The 13,713-nt window shown below is 33.2% G+C and overlaps 1 protein-coding gene across 10 annotated transcripts; it reads right to left on the bottom strand.

Moving 5' to 3' along the window:
- Window positions 1–1,025: 1,025 nt before the first annotated feature.
- Window positions 1,026–13,638, bottom strand: LOC123258441 (NGFI-A-binding protein homolog). 10 transcript variants are annotated; one of them, XM_044718441.1, is made up of 11 exons: window positions 12,712–13,378; window positions 5,368–5,469; window positions 5,094–5,231; window positions 3,659–3,975; window positions 3,365–3,577; window positions 2,803–3,056; window positions 2,625–2,721; window positions 2,130–2,197; window positions 1,906–2,011; window positions 1,780–1,836; window positions 1,026–1,567 (listed from the first exon to the last, which is right to left on the bottom strand). In XM_044718441.1, the coding sequence occupies exons 1-11, from the start codon at window positions 12,983–12,985 to the stop codon at window positions 1,457–1,459; spliced, it is 1,737 nt and encodes a 578-aa protein (XP_044574376.1). In that variant the 5' UTR covers window positions 12,986–13,378; the 3' UTR covers window positions 1,026–1,456. The 10 variants fall into 10 exon arrangements, 3 of the variants coding, with proteins under 3 accessions (XP_044574376.1, XP_044574377.1, XP_044574378.1); XM_044718442.1 differs by having other exon boundaries at window positions 2,803–3,053; window positions 12,712–13,375; XR_006508068.1 differs by having other exon boundaries at window positions 1,495–1,567; window positions 1,906–2,006; window positions 2,130–2,213; window positions 12,712–13,634.
- Between the last annotated feature and the right edge of the window lie 75 nt (window positions 13,639–13,713).

The raw sequence follows: 13,713 nt of genomic DNA on the forward strand, positions 1-13,713 counted from the left end.
TATTAAATAAACTTTAATTTGCATACCTCACCATCAGTGTAGGCCAAAAATTACTTATTCTCTTTGTTTATTTAATGGAATTTTACTCTAGCATTCGTTTTGGAAATGATTATTTTAGTAGTTGTTGGATTCACTATTTTTTTTAAATTATTTATTTAATTTATTTCAATTTTATTTCAGCCTGACGGCCTAGAAATGGACTTGGTAGAAAAATACATAATTAACATCTCTCATATTTATGTATAAACTTCAACTTAACTACTTAATAAGCTTAAAAATAGAATATATTTTTAATTCTTAAATTCTTAAATTAAATACTTAAAATTTTCAAAATACTTAAGATTTAAAATATCTTTGTTTATTTACACTTTGGGATTTGTTCACGAAATTTACACTCTTGCTTCTACTTGCACCAAGACCATTTTCTTCCTCTTTTCTCTTTTCCATTTGTCGATTACCCGCAACCAGTCTAGGACTCTCTTTTCATACTTGTCACTCAGGATCTCTTCTGCCGATAGACTTGTTCTTTTGGAATTTTCTTCTTTTAGAATTTCTTCTTTTAGAATGTTCTTTTTATTTTTCTTAAATTTAATATCGAAGTATTTATAAAATATAAAATTGAGAACAAATTAATTTTTGCGACAAAATAAATAGGAATAATACAGAAAATAAATATTAAATTGATATTTATTATCTGAATACATAAATGCTTACATTAAATACAGTAAATTTGAAAATTCTAAATTTTTTTTTTAAATAATAAACTAATCAAATGTTTGGCCTGAAATCCGTACTGGTTTACAGAGTTACTCTAACTTACTCTACATACGCGGGAATGGAAGAAAAGACAATAAAATTAAATAATTTTAGTAAACGGATTTTAATTAATTTCTTCATACATTACAATAATTTTTTTAACGATTAAGAAATCTATTAATCGATTATTAATCATAAAAGGTTGGAAAAAAATTTATTAAAAGATTAAATAATTATTTATTAAATTAAATATCAGACAGAAATAAAAATTAAATCTATTTCGAAAAATGGCAAACAAAAATTAATGCTTTGGAAGACTTCTCTTCAATGATAATCAAAAGATACTCTTAATAATTAATTAATAATGACAATGGATAAACAAAAACAATTTTTAGTTTATTTACATATTGCTTGGCCCTACATTATTATCAATTTCAATAAAAACAAAAAAAATCCATTATTTTAATAAAACTAAGTCAAAATTTACATTAAATGGGATAGAGGACGTTTTAGAAGAAAAAACTCGATGATGGCCACGGTGAGGGCAATTATTAACGTGAACGCGCACATGGCAATCACCCACAACCACCACATTATAATTACAACAGTTGTATTGAAAAAAATATTTAATTTTGATTGTTTTATAGCTAGTCAATAGAGAAATAATAATTTCAAATGATAAAGAATTTTATTTCTAGTATCACAATGTTGACTTCTCGTCCTCAGGCTCTTTTTTTATTGTAGGATGGTTGCATTCCATCAGCGCTGGGTTCGCTACAGCAATAATGTTATCTCCCCGAGAAGCAATTACCTGTAAAATTCATTTTATTATTCACTTGTGGGACATTAACTTACTAGCTGATGATATTTCTCTGACAAATCAATTGTGACGCGATAATTTTATCTATGTATCATACATTTATTAGATAATTAAATAACTTTTATGACTAGTCACAATCAATTTTAATTAATATTTAGAGTAAAAATAAAAAATTTTATAATTTAAATAATTAAAAAGCATACTTTTAAATTAAAATCACTTTCTTTATCCGTATTGTCGGTGTCCAATTCGTTGATATCCTGAAAAATTAATTTTTATTAATAAAAAATTAAAAAATTCTAATCAATAAAATAAAAAGAAAGACTTACATGCAAAGATTCGTCATTAGAAAATGAAAATTGGCTATCAGTGTCGCTGACTTCTTCGATATTGGTCATAAACACACCGTTGTTACTCTTCTTCCTCCAAACTGGACTGAAACATACTTGTCGATTTAAGTTGATACATAATAGTCACCACTAAGCCCTACCAGTAAATAAAAATATTTCCCAATACTAACACTAATAATATTAGTAATGAGTAAAATATTCACCTTGAGGAGGCATGTCGTCTTAAAGTACTGTTGATATCCGTCCCGGTACAGCGTAAATCCAACTCGGCCTGGAACAGCGGACTGCTACAGACAGTACAAAGAAAACCCGGTAATCCATCCAACAAGCACACGTATTTAACGTTAAGCCAAAACGTAAATAAAAAATAAAAAAGAAAATTTAATGTATTTGATTCTTAGAACTTTTCTATCGAATGAAATGAAACAAAAAAAAAAGACATGCAGCTCATGCACTACGAAAAAAATTACCAAATAAAATCCATGCTCACGCGAATTAGATTGCTATACTTGACCTTTTTTTCGTGATATAAGTTAGCGTGTGCGTTAATAGCTCTACGTGTTACGCAATAAATAATTGCTGTTAATAATAAACGCGTGAATTAATAAATAAATGAACATTAGTTAGTCCATGCGATCCATTGGTGTGTAAATGCTTCTTTCTTTATTTATTTATTTCTGCAGGCGTTGCGTGCTAACCTGGGATGTGTCCTCACCCTCAGCATCTGCGTCGAGATGCTGGCGCTTAATTTTCTCAGTCTCTTCGTCCCCATTTTCGCTGCGTCTTGTCATTAGGCTGAAATAAAATCCGCTATTAATTGCTCAATTAGTACCATACCCAAGTTTTTACTCTCTATTTATCAGTTTTATTAATTACAATTGACTTTTGGAGTAGTGGTATCCGGAATCACGAACGACACGTCGAGCCAGAGGAAACAATTCGTCCCGTCTGGTCAGGAGAGCTGGAACAAACCGGCAAATTTGCGCAGCAGCTTCATTTACAGACACCTCGTGGAGTGTCAGCGGTTTTTCGGGTTTTCTTTTGCAATCAAACCGTCCATAAATAGCCGCGTACTTTCTTATCTCTTCCATCCTCCTGGGATCGTTCTCCGGCATCGCCATAACTATCTGCTTGATTGAAAAAATAAAAACAAAATTAAAAAACAATTATGTAAAAGAAAGGGATAAAATAATTTATACACAGAAAAAAAAATGTTCTTGAATCAAGTATATATTTTTGAAGAACTTAATATTCTTGATTTGAGTAGAAAAATTCTTGATTAAAGGAAATTTTTCTTGATTTAAGGAAATTTTACTTGATTCAAGAATTTTTCGTCTTGATTCAAGACAATTACCCTCTTCAAAATTATATTCTTGGTTCAAGAATTTTTCTCTTGAATTAAGTTAATTTTTTTTTCAGTGTAATAATAATTGACTACCTCGAGATTTTTGCAAATTTTTTTCTTAACATTGTGAGGTTTCGGGTCCAACGGTCTCAAGTTACAGGCGAGTCTTTCGGCTGCATCCGCGAGTCGCTGTACCTGCGATGGCAATAACGTCGGCGTTACTTGTGTGGGACTAGGTGGTGCTCCTCCACCACCACTCGGGCTGGGTGTTGTACCGCTTCCGCAGGATGACTCGCAGGTTCCGACCTTAAATCATTATTATCAATTTATTAAATTAAATTAAATATTTATTTGACAAATATAAATAAAATAAATTAAGCGACTCACTTGAAGCACTCCGGGACTGTGAGAACCCGTGTAAGCGATCGGCGTATTGGGACTCGGGCTGTGTCGAAATGTAGAGGCAGCAGGTGCAATAACAGTTGTTACCGGCGTAACAGGACTAACACTTCTGCAAGGCAACGGTGTAAGAGGCACGTGGGTCGTCGAGGAGAACGGTGTTGTCGGGCTTGTTTGAGCCAGCGGAAATATTGAGGAATTTGTTTGATGAGTTCGTGGGCTCGCCGCGGGTATCGGTACGCCTGTCGAACTACCGCTCTTCGTGGGTGCCGTGTTAGACGGTACTACTGGTGTTTGAAATAACGCTGAAAATAATTTTAGTTTTTTAATAATCATTTTTTTTTTTTTTTTTTAAATAATCTATATTATTAAGAGAATAAGCGAAATTTTGTGGCCAGTGTATTTATATGATAAAATGGGTTTTTATGGTTAAATTTGGTATCATTGGAGAGGTCTTGACCTGAAGTTGTGCCTTTTCAATGTTTTATATCGACGTTCTAATTACCAAATTGTCTAACTCCATTTTAGAGAATCTTATATTTGTACGAAAAAAACAATTAGTTCAAAGTTTATTATCACTTTAGAAAACCATTTAATATCATTATTATCTAATAGAGATATAGTATTTAGGTTTGAATCATTCAAAAAATTTATAATTAGACTATTGCTACATCAAAATTTAAAAAATCATCCTCTAAAAAATAAGGAGTTAGACCAATTGCTAATTAGACCGTCGATTTTCCTTTCTAAAATAGTTTATTTATTATGATAAGTTTTCGAAGTAGTTACAAATAGATTCGAATTTAGCGATAAACAAAATTTGTTTATTTATTTATTTTGTTTTGTACACGTCAATGTGGTTATATGTCAAAAATTAATTTATATAATTAAGAGACTAAGAAAAATTTAGTAAAGGGTGTATCTTTATCGTAAATTGGGTTTGATATTTTTAACGATAGTTATTTATGATTTAAATAATTGAGAGAGAAAGGAAAATTTTGTGACGAGCATATTATTATTTTTAAAGAAATTTTTATAGTTTAATTTGGTATCATCAGAAAGGTCTTAATAAGAATTAGTGCCTTTTGGTTTTATATATATTATTTATATATATTTTATATATTTTTTAGTAGTCAATTTTTCATGTCAAGTTTTTGGAGGAGTTTTTAATAGTATTTTAGTTCTATAAATTTGTTTGGTCACATTTATCCATTAAATTATTTGTAATTGATCCTGTGATAGCACTATTATTTTTAAAATTTATTTAAAAAGTACCCAAACTATGTATAGTGTAATTATAAATATAAAAAAATCATTAAGCCAAAGTTTTTTTATTCATAATTCGTAAATCTCGACAGTCGCATAGTGACTGCAGGTTGCTAGTTAAATTATTAAAGGGATAATTTTAATTATAAATACTAACAAGGGTTTGTTATCCATTCTTGTAAAGCTTTTTGCAGTCTTCTAACGTGCAGAGGTTTACTCGCCATACCGACTAATGCCATTATTTCTAGAAACTCTTCTTCACCAGCGTCACAAAGTTGTTGTACATCGTCACCACCTATTAATAATTTTATTTTATTTTATTATTGAGTTGTTAATTCATTTATTTTTTATTTTACAACATGGTTTTATATTTACTTCAAAGAGTTGTTTACAAGTGAATAATTTATTAGTTTATAAATAATAATACTTACCCATTTCTAAAAGCGTATCATAATATCCTAAAAGAGAAGCACGTTGCATAACACGATAAAGTTGTAGTTCGGCTTCGTTTTGCGGTACAGATGTCTGGACAACTAAAAACAATAAATAACAATTAATTGGAATTAATTAAATAAATGTGAAATGTAAATAAAGCAAAACTAGAAAAAGTAATTGTTGTTGACATTGACGAGAAAGATTGAGAAAAGAATGAGAAGAAATAAATAGTGGGACATTGGATCGTTTCCCCGGGTGATTTATATTACTTTTTACAAAATTCTCATATTAGTAGACCGAGTATTTTATATTTTATATGGAGGTGGACAATGACATGTAGAGATGTAGAGATGTAGAGATGTTGAGATGTAGAGGCCTTTGGTAAAAAAGAAAGCTGGAGAAGACTGAAAGAAGTCAAGTCGGCATCCGTTAGACTAGAAACTAAACGCGGGAGTGCATCAGAGTAGCTATAAGCTATAAGCACCGTCGCTCTCAGCATCCTCAGATGGAAAAAGTTCTTTGGCGAAACCAGGGTGTCCGACTAGTTTCTTGCAAATTTCGAGGAACTAAAAGAAAAAGCTTGCCCTCCTCGCTCCAGTCGGTCTTGCTCTCATCTTATTCTTATAGTTTCTTATTCTTCTTAATTCTTCTCTCCGCTCCCATCCAGCCGTTTATTGTTTTTCTCTCTGTCTCGTCAGCTCTTTACTCCAAGTTCTTTATGCTTCTGTAGCCGTCTCCCGTTCAGTGGTCTCCCTCCCGCATCCACACACGTATCAAGTATAAATTAATACTCTCACTACACGTTTAACCCGTGAGGGTATTAAACTGGTGGTAGTACATACTAAAGAAAGATGATGAAGAGAAGGAGGAGGAGGTGGAGGAGGTGGATGAGGTAGATCAGGAGGATGAGGATCTGATGAAAAAACTCGCCGACGGTCTTATTACGGCTCACCCGGTCTCACGCTTATATACGTCTCTCTTTTTATTTATATTCCTCGACTAAATAATAATCTGTATACTTTGCTTGGCCCTTACGATAAAACGCGCGCGGGGTTAATCTTGTCTCAACCAAATTTTCATTAAAAACTTTTATCATCACTCGCTTTAATTAGTCTGGTCTGATGAACAATTCACATAAATTAGTGTCAATATTTATCAGATCAATCCGTTATTTAATTAGCCCCCATTAGGCTCGAAAAAAAGTTATTTTAATATATTTAAATTTAAATAAGAAATATAATTGAATAAATAATAAATTAATAATATACATACATATACATAATATCAGAGGACTGGAATCCGCGAAAGAATTTTATGTATGCCTTTGTAAATGTTGACGAACGTTCCCATCAACGAAACGAAGAACGGAGAGTCCTCTTTATATAAATAATTGTTTTTTATTTTATTTTATTTGGTGGATGATGATTATTTTTATTTACCCTTTTTTTTTTTTTTTCTATTTGTAAATTCATTTCTTGTTCTTGTTCTGTTTAATTCCCGCTTAGATTTGCCATGCGTACCTGACCGAGCGTCCATAGTTATAATTTACATAACGACTTTTTTAGCGCGATGTATGCTTTTTATGATGACGAACGTGATGCGAAGCGCCTGAACACATCGACACATTGCCAGTTGTCTCTGATGGTCCATACATATATATATATATATATATATATATATATATATATATATATATTGATGTAAGTGTAATAAGATGAGGATGATGCACGTTTATAGTTTTCTTTACTTTAAAACTCAGGCATGCAACTTCCACCCAACACATAAAAGACACTAAAGACAGAAAAGACATTCAAAGACATCCGCGCGGTGACTCTCAGGCTCAGGGTATGCAGTATGGAAAGAGGGAAGAGGAAAGGGGAGCCCGACCGGAGACGTAAAGAAATGAGCCCCGAGAAGAAAACCAGATCGTCCAAGAAGAATCTCGCTTTAAAGTAAAAATACAAATATATCTCATCAGCCATTTTTATACAAGAAATTCAATACATTTTACATTCTATACAATTTTTATTAGAGCTGCCATTGACTCCAGACGCAAGTTTAAAAAAATTATACATACATACTTGTAGAAATTTAATATCCTTTTTTAATTCAAGACGGCAAGTCTTGTCAGTTTTTTATTTTTATTTTTTTTTTTTTATCTCGATTTCAAACCTCAAATTCATTGTTGTCATTAAGAATAGTCAACTAATTAGCTTCTAATTGAATAATTGTCTAATGTATGAATATATAAAAAATTATAGGGAACAAAACGCGTATCCACGATTAATTAGCAATTTCCTGCCAACGGCGGGAAACATATTAAAAAACAAAATTTTTTTGGGTGGTTGGTTTGTTAGAAATGGTGGTGAAGAAAAATTATGGAAGCGGGAGTAGTGCCTGTATCTGGACTCGGGAGAGAGAGATTAGGTTCTTTTGTCCGATACTTGACGGATAGAATTAAAAATAGAGTAAAAAGTTAAAAATAGTAAAAAAATTAGAGGAGGACAGAGAAGTATGAGTGGTTGTAGACATAAAAACGAGTCTAGTTTCTTCTTATATTAGAGAAGAGAACTGAGAAGTAAAGAGGAGAGATGAGAATAGAAGAGCTGAACAGGCAAGCAGTTCGCGCGGCGGTTAGTATTTCGCTTTTTGCGGCTATTGTAATCAAGGAAGGGTTAGGCAAGTTTTTGCAGCCGGGTGCCTCGCCCGCCCGGACACAAAACACCGGGCAGATGGACTCACTCCGTGGCTACTTCTCCCCCTTCTTCTACTTCTACCCCTTACCCGAGCAGGCCTCCAAAGTCCATACGCTCCATGGTTAAATGAATATATATATATCCTCTGGTACACATGCGAAAGCTACCCTTGCGAGGCAAAGCTGGATCCATTATGCCTATAGCCACCATCCGAGCCTGCCAGACTTTTTGCCATCATTTCCCTGCGCCGCATCGCTCGATTTAACGTCATAAGAGTCCAAAAAGATACCACCCGACTGTCTATGCACTCAAAGGGCTTTGATATATCCCCGTGATCTACCCCCTCGTAAAGGCGAGCCAACAAAATCTCGAATGACGGTTTTAAAATCGTTACGGGCTCCCAGTTTGGGGGTCGGACTTGCTTCTAGGGCACACCCCACAAATTTTACCCCTCAGCATTTTTTTACTCTAAAACGTGGGGTGAATTTTTTAATACACGCCTATAGCGAAAAAATGGCGTGTGGGTAATGCGTTTTTTTTACAACTTTTAATTTATTATTATTATTAATTATTATTAGAGATGCGAATTGGAGTTTTTTCGGGAAAAAAAATGAAAAATAAAGAAAGATCTGGTGGATGTAATTAAAATATTCGATGGGAAATAAAAATATTGGGAATAAGATAAAAGATTGACAATTGACATAAAGACAAATCAATCTCTCAGGATACTCTGAGATAATGTGGTGACAGGATATGTTACTGATTTGCTGTCGATTTAAGTAGTATAAAAATAAAGTAACATGAGTTGACTGTTGTCTGTTGTCTGTTGGCTGTTGGCTGTTGGCTGTATTCCTATAGAGCAAGAGAGTGAATAAGTGGCAAGAGTGAGAGAGTGAGAGGCTCGAGGTAGAGAAGTCAGTCAATGCCAAATACAAATGATAAATATAGTGAAGGATGCTGTGATGCTTCGGCAGTTTGTTAAAGAAAGAGTATACGGTACACAACACATACAACAACAGTAGTAGACTCTTATAGAGATCCCGTCGAAAACTGGTACAACCAGTATATTATTCGATACACGTATTAACAACCGAGATCTTATCCTAAACGATTGTATCGTCAATTTCATGTTACAATCACTTATATTTTTATTGCTTATTAATTTATCAATTTATCAATTTACAAGCAAGCTTCCTTTTGGTGTTCCTAGTCTTCCATCCATCTGATGATGAATTTCATCCACTGTTCCCACAATGTGCTGGATAATTAACTCAAAAAATCCATTCCATAGATCATTTGCATAGATCACACACAAAAAGGGAACAAATGATTTTTTTATTACCCATTTTTTGAGATACTTTTTTTCTGTTCCAATTTTTTTAAGCGACATAATCCGGGCGAGTGATGCGTCAAGGCTTGAGGTACTTATATTCTATACTATATATAAAAAGTCTACCTGTCCCCACATGATCCCCGACAGTGTAAACCCTCGCGTGTACGGTGTCGACCCGAGTTTCCTTCTCTCACTCTCGCTTTCCGGCACCCCCTTGTAACCCTTTCGCACGTCTCACACATATATTTACATACATATACATACTCATATATGTATATAGAAGTACATGTGTCTTGTCTTGTATACTCACGACATAGAAACTAGAATTGATAAAAAAAAAAGTCAAAAAAAAAATTGAGAGTGAACTGAGGAAAAAAATTAAACAAAAGGATTGTCGGAAAGACGACCCACCTCTCGCTCTTTTCTCAGGCCTTTTTTTAATCATTTTTTATCGATGCTTGTTATTACGCCGTAATTATTTTTGGTTGAGCTTTGACTTGGGATAAAAATATTATTATTTATTGGATAATAATTGTTATTCAGTTGGATATAATTTTTGGAGTATTAATTGATGAAAAAAAATAGATAAATTCTCGCGGGAAAAAATGTAAACATTTGAGAGTAAGAAAAAAATTAATTTATTCGGTTGAGAGACTGTGGGAAATTCTTATAGTTCTCAGATCGATTTTGTGCTTCATTATATAATTGTATTATTATCTCTTTTTATATTCAGGTTTAATTATTTGTTTATTTTTTTAAAGAAAAATTATATTTTATTCCGTGACATTTAATATATTTTTGGATAAAAATTTCAAGCCAATAAATTAGTCACTTTTTAAATTTATTTAACCATTTTTTATTCAAAAAATAACTGTGTTAAAGATAAATTAATCACATGAATAAAATATTAAGTTTTTTTACTATTTAATGGAATTTATAATTCACTAAAAATATCTCTAATTAATTATATCGTTGAATTTTTATTTTTAAATAAAAGACAATTAAAAAATTTTTGTAAAAATTTAATTTGAGTAAAAAATTTGGTTGATGCAATAAAAAAAAAAAAAAAAAAAAAAAATAAGCAGGTAAACAAATAAAGCAGGTGGGGTTTTAAAAACTAAAAGTGTAGCAAAAAGAGTTAATTTTAACGGAAGACTGAATAACTTGGCAACAATAAAAGTTTAAGTATTTTTAAAGGTACAAACCTAAAGTGTATATTAAAATTAAACAACAATCTTGCTTGAGCGTCTGCTGCAACGAGCAGTGATTCCGAGCAAAAATATTAACGACCGGATAAAACCATTATTATTTTCACTAAACCGTGACCGAAATTTTTTTATTCATATTACTTTAATGTGTAATTATTCAGAAAAAAGTAACCCGGCAAAAACCAATAGCGTAAGCAAATATTTTAGACAAACAATTTAATGAACCCTATTATTTAATAATAAATTCTGTCGTTGTGAATTATACGATCGTCTGATTACATTCAGAATAAAATAATAATCAACGCACATTTCGGCATAATAGCTCCAAAGTAAATATCTCTGTAGACTGCGAGGATCAAAAAATCTCTCTAAGAGAATAGACAAGATAAAAAGCAGCTGCGTGGGTTTGATCTTCACTAACAAAATGAATTATATTATTCTATAACGACATTTAGATTATTATAATGATATCTTAATCTCGGAATTTTAAAAACCGCGTTATTTTTTTTTTGTGCTGATATTGGAAAAAAATTGTCTGGAACTTTTTAAGAAATACTTGTTTTTGTATATATGCGTATAAATTTTTTCCTATGATTTTTATATATATTTGAATGTTTTTTTGGAATACCCCGTACCGGCATAAAACGTCGCCAGAACTCTGCTATGTCATACAAGTAATGTAGCAAAAAAGTAAACTCGCAATAGCCGAGAGCTGGGTAATGCTTACGAAAAAGTGAGCAATTTTTTTGCCAAGTCGTTATAGTTTTTTGTGTCTGGTCTAGAAAAGAGTAACCAGAAATAAATATAAAAAGAGAATCCAGTAAAAAATAACGATAAGAAAAAGTATAAAAGATGATGAAGAGTTTAAGAAGAAGAAGAAGAAGAAGAATGTAAGAGAAAGAAGGTGAATCATGCGGCGCAGCAAAAACTATTGAGTTATTTTATATTAAAGTTTATTTAAAAAATTTTTCGAAATATTTTTTGCTCTCAGCTGAGTTTGATACCAGCGAGACGATTAACTCAAACTTAAGCTAAGCGATATCGTCATTTTATTTTATTTTTTTGCGATTTTATGATATGTCTCATCGGAGGTTCGTTTCTTATTGGTGTAATCCATTGGTAGTTGGTATTGGGTCCGTCTGTTAATTCTTCTTCGTGTTCTTTTCCCGAAAAATTTATGGAGCCAGTTTTTCTTGGGCAGCCATGCTGTTACTGTAGAGACTCGGTTATTTTTGAATGCTTGGTTACACTACTTGGATCGTCATTCGCGTTTCATCCCATCTCCCGTCTCTCGTATCGGCGATGTACACTTTTATGTACACAAGTGTTACGAGTTTGAAACACTGTAACTAAACCGCGGAGGATATAAAGACAAGGAGGAAGGAGGAGTTGAAGAGCTGGTGAGAGTTTTGTCGACAAGAACAAGAAATATATATATTTTAAACGGTCAATGTGAATGTTGTTTGGTGGCTTACTGAATTCTCTTGTCTGCACTGATCATCATGGGACTCTCTATATCTGTACTGTACATTTAGTGTATAGAGTATGGAGCAGTAAGATACGTAAGAAGTTGAAACAAGAGGTAAAGAGGATCGCTAAAAAATAAAATAAAGTTAAATAAAAGGAAGAATAATGTCGGTAGAGAAAGACACGATTCTCTTTTAGTTCCTTCAGCTCTTAAACTCTCGCTCACTCTACTCAGTCGCAACTCTGGCTAGTTAAGTCTCTGTGACAAGTAAATTACTCTGAGTAAATCAGCAACAAATAGCCGTACCATTAAAGACACGCTTTTGTGTGTCTGACCAAAAGACTACTCGATAAATTTATCTTTCATCTCGACACTAATATACCGTCTTTAAAATACCATCATCAATATACTTGTATTATTTTTTATTTTTTTATTATTATCAATCTCTAATAAAAAAAAATACCATTATTATTATTATTATTATTATTATTATAACAGTAAATTATAATAAATCATTGTTATTTTTTTTTTTTTTTTTTCGGAGCAATTTGAACAAACCGGTAGTTAGTTTATTAAAATAATAGTCAGAACAAATAACTTGATGATGGCGTAAATAATTATATAGTTTTACTCACGTGTTCCGTTGACATTTCTGCTGAGTATTTTGGGCAGACTGGCGTGGGTAGAGACAACAGGCGGGCTTGGTAACACCACTGGACTCGATGAGCTTTGCATAGAACCCGCGGAAGTTAGAACCGCGGAGGCGGTGATACCGATACTCGCGGTCCCGGAGGAGGCTGGGAGCGAGGGCACAGGTGAGGGCGAGGGCGTCGCGACGCCTCTCGACGCCGTTTCCGCTGACGTTCCACCGGATACCGTGCTACCGGTAGCGCACACTCGCGTCTCCATTTATCATTCACACTCTCTCTTAACACACCCCCGCTAATTAGCACCTACACAAACTTTAAAGGTATTTTATCCACGCGTGCAGCATACACTAACTAACAAACTACATTCGTTAAATTAAACCCACTTTTTAAAGCTTAAACACACTTTATTCAATTTAAACAAATCGTGCAGGAGCAAAAATAAAAATAAAAAAAAAAAAAAAAAACAAAACAGAAAATAAAATCAAACAATCAAATTAAAAAAAATAATTATTATTATTAATAAAATAATAATAATGACTATGATTATGATAATGATAGTTAATTAAGAATTAAAGATGTGAGTAAGCGAAGCAATCCGTACGATAGCGTGCTACACATTGTTTGCCGAGGAAAGCAAAGACCGCGAGAGCCCACCGGGACTCTACTCGGACTCACTCGCCGGTTTTCTTTTTCTTTTTATTTAATATTTATCTCTCTCCTTCCTCCTTCCTCCTTCCTCCTTCCTTTGGTGGCGGATAGTCAGTCGCGGTGCCGATGTTGGGAGAACCACGCTGCCTTTTTACTTCCCCACTCACATTCAGACACAAAAAGGGGGTTCTCCTGACCCCTCACCGGCCTTGTCCCTATCCCGCATTGCTTAAACGTGAGCGTACCAGCTCTAGAATAAACCCCTTGGCTGATCCCACCCCGTGATCCGCGAATCCCTCCCCTGGTTGCGGCAAGCTTGGCAATCCCACCCTGGAGCCT

The sequence above is a fragment of the Cotesia glomerata genome, linkage group LG2, assembly GCF_020080835.1.
Source record: "Cotesia glomerata isolate CgM1 linkage group LG2, MPM_Cglom_v2.3, whole genome shotgun sequence".
Lineage (NCBI taxonomy): Eukaryota > Metazoa > Arthropoda > Insecta > Hymenoptera > Braconidae > Cotesia > Cotesia glomerata.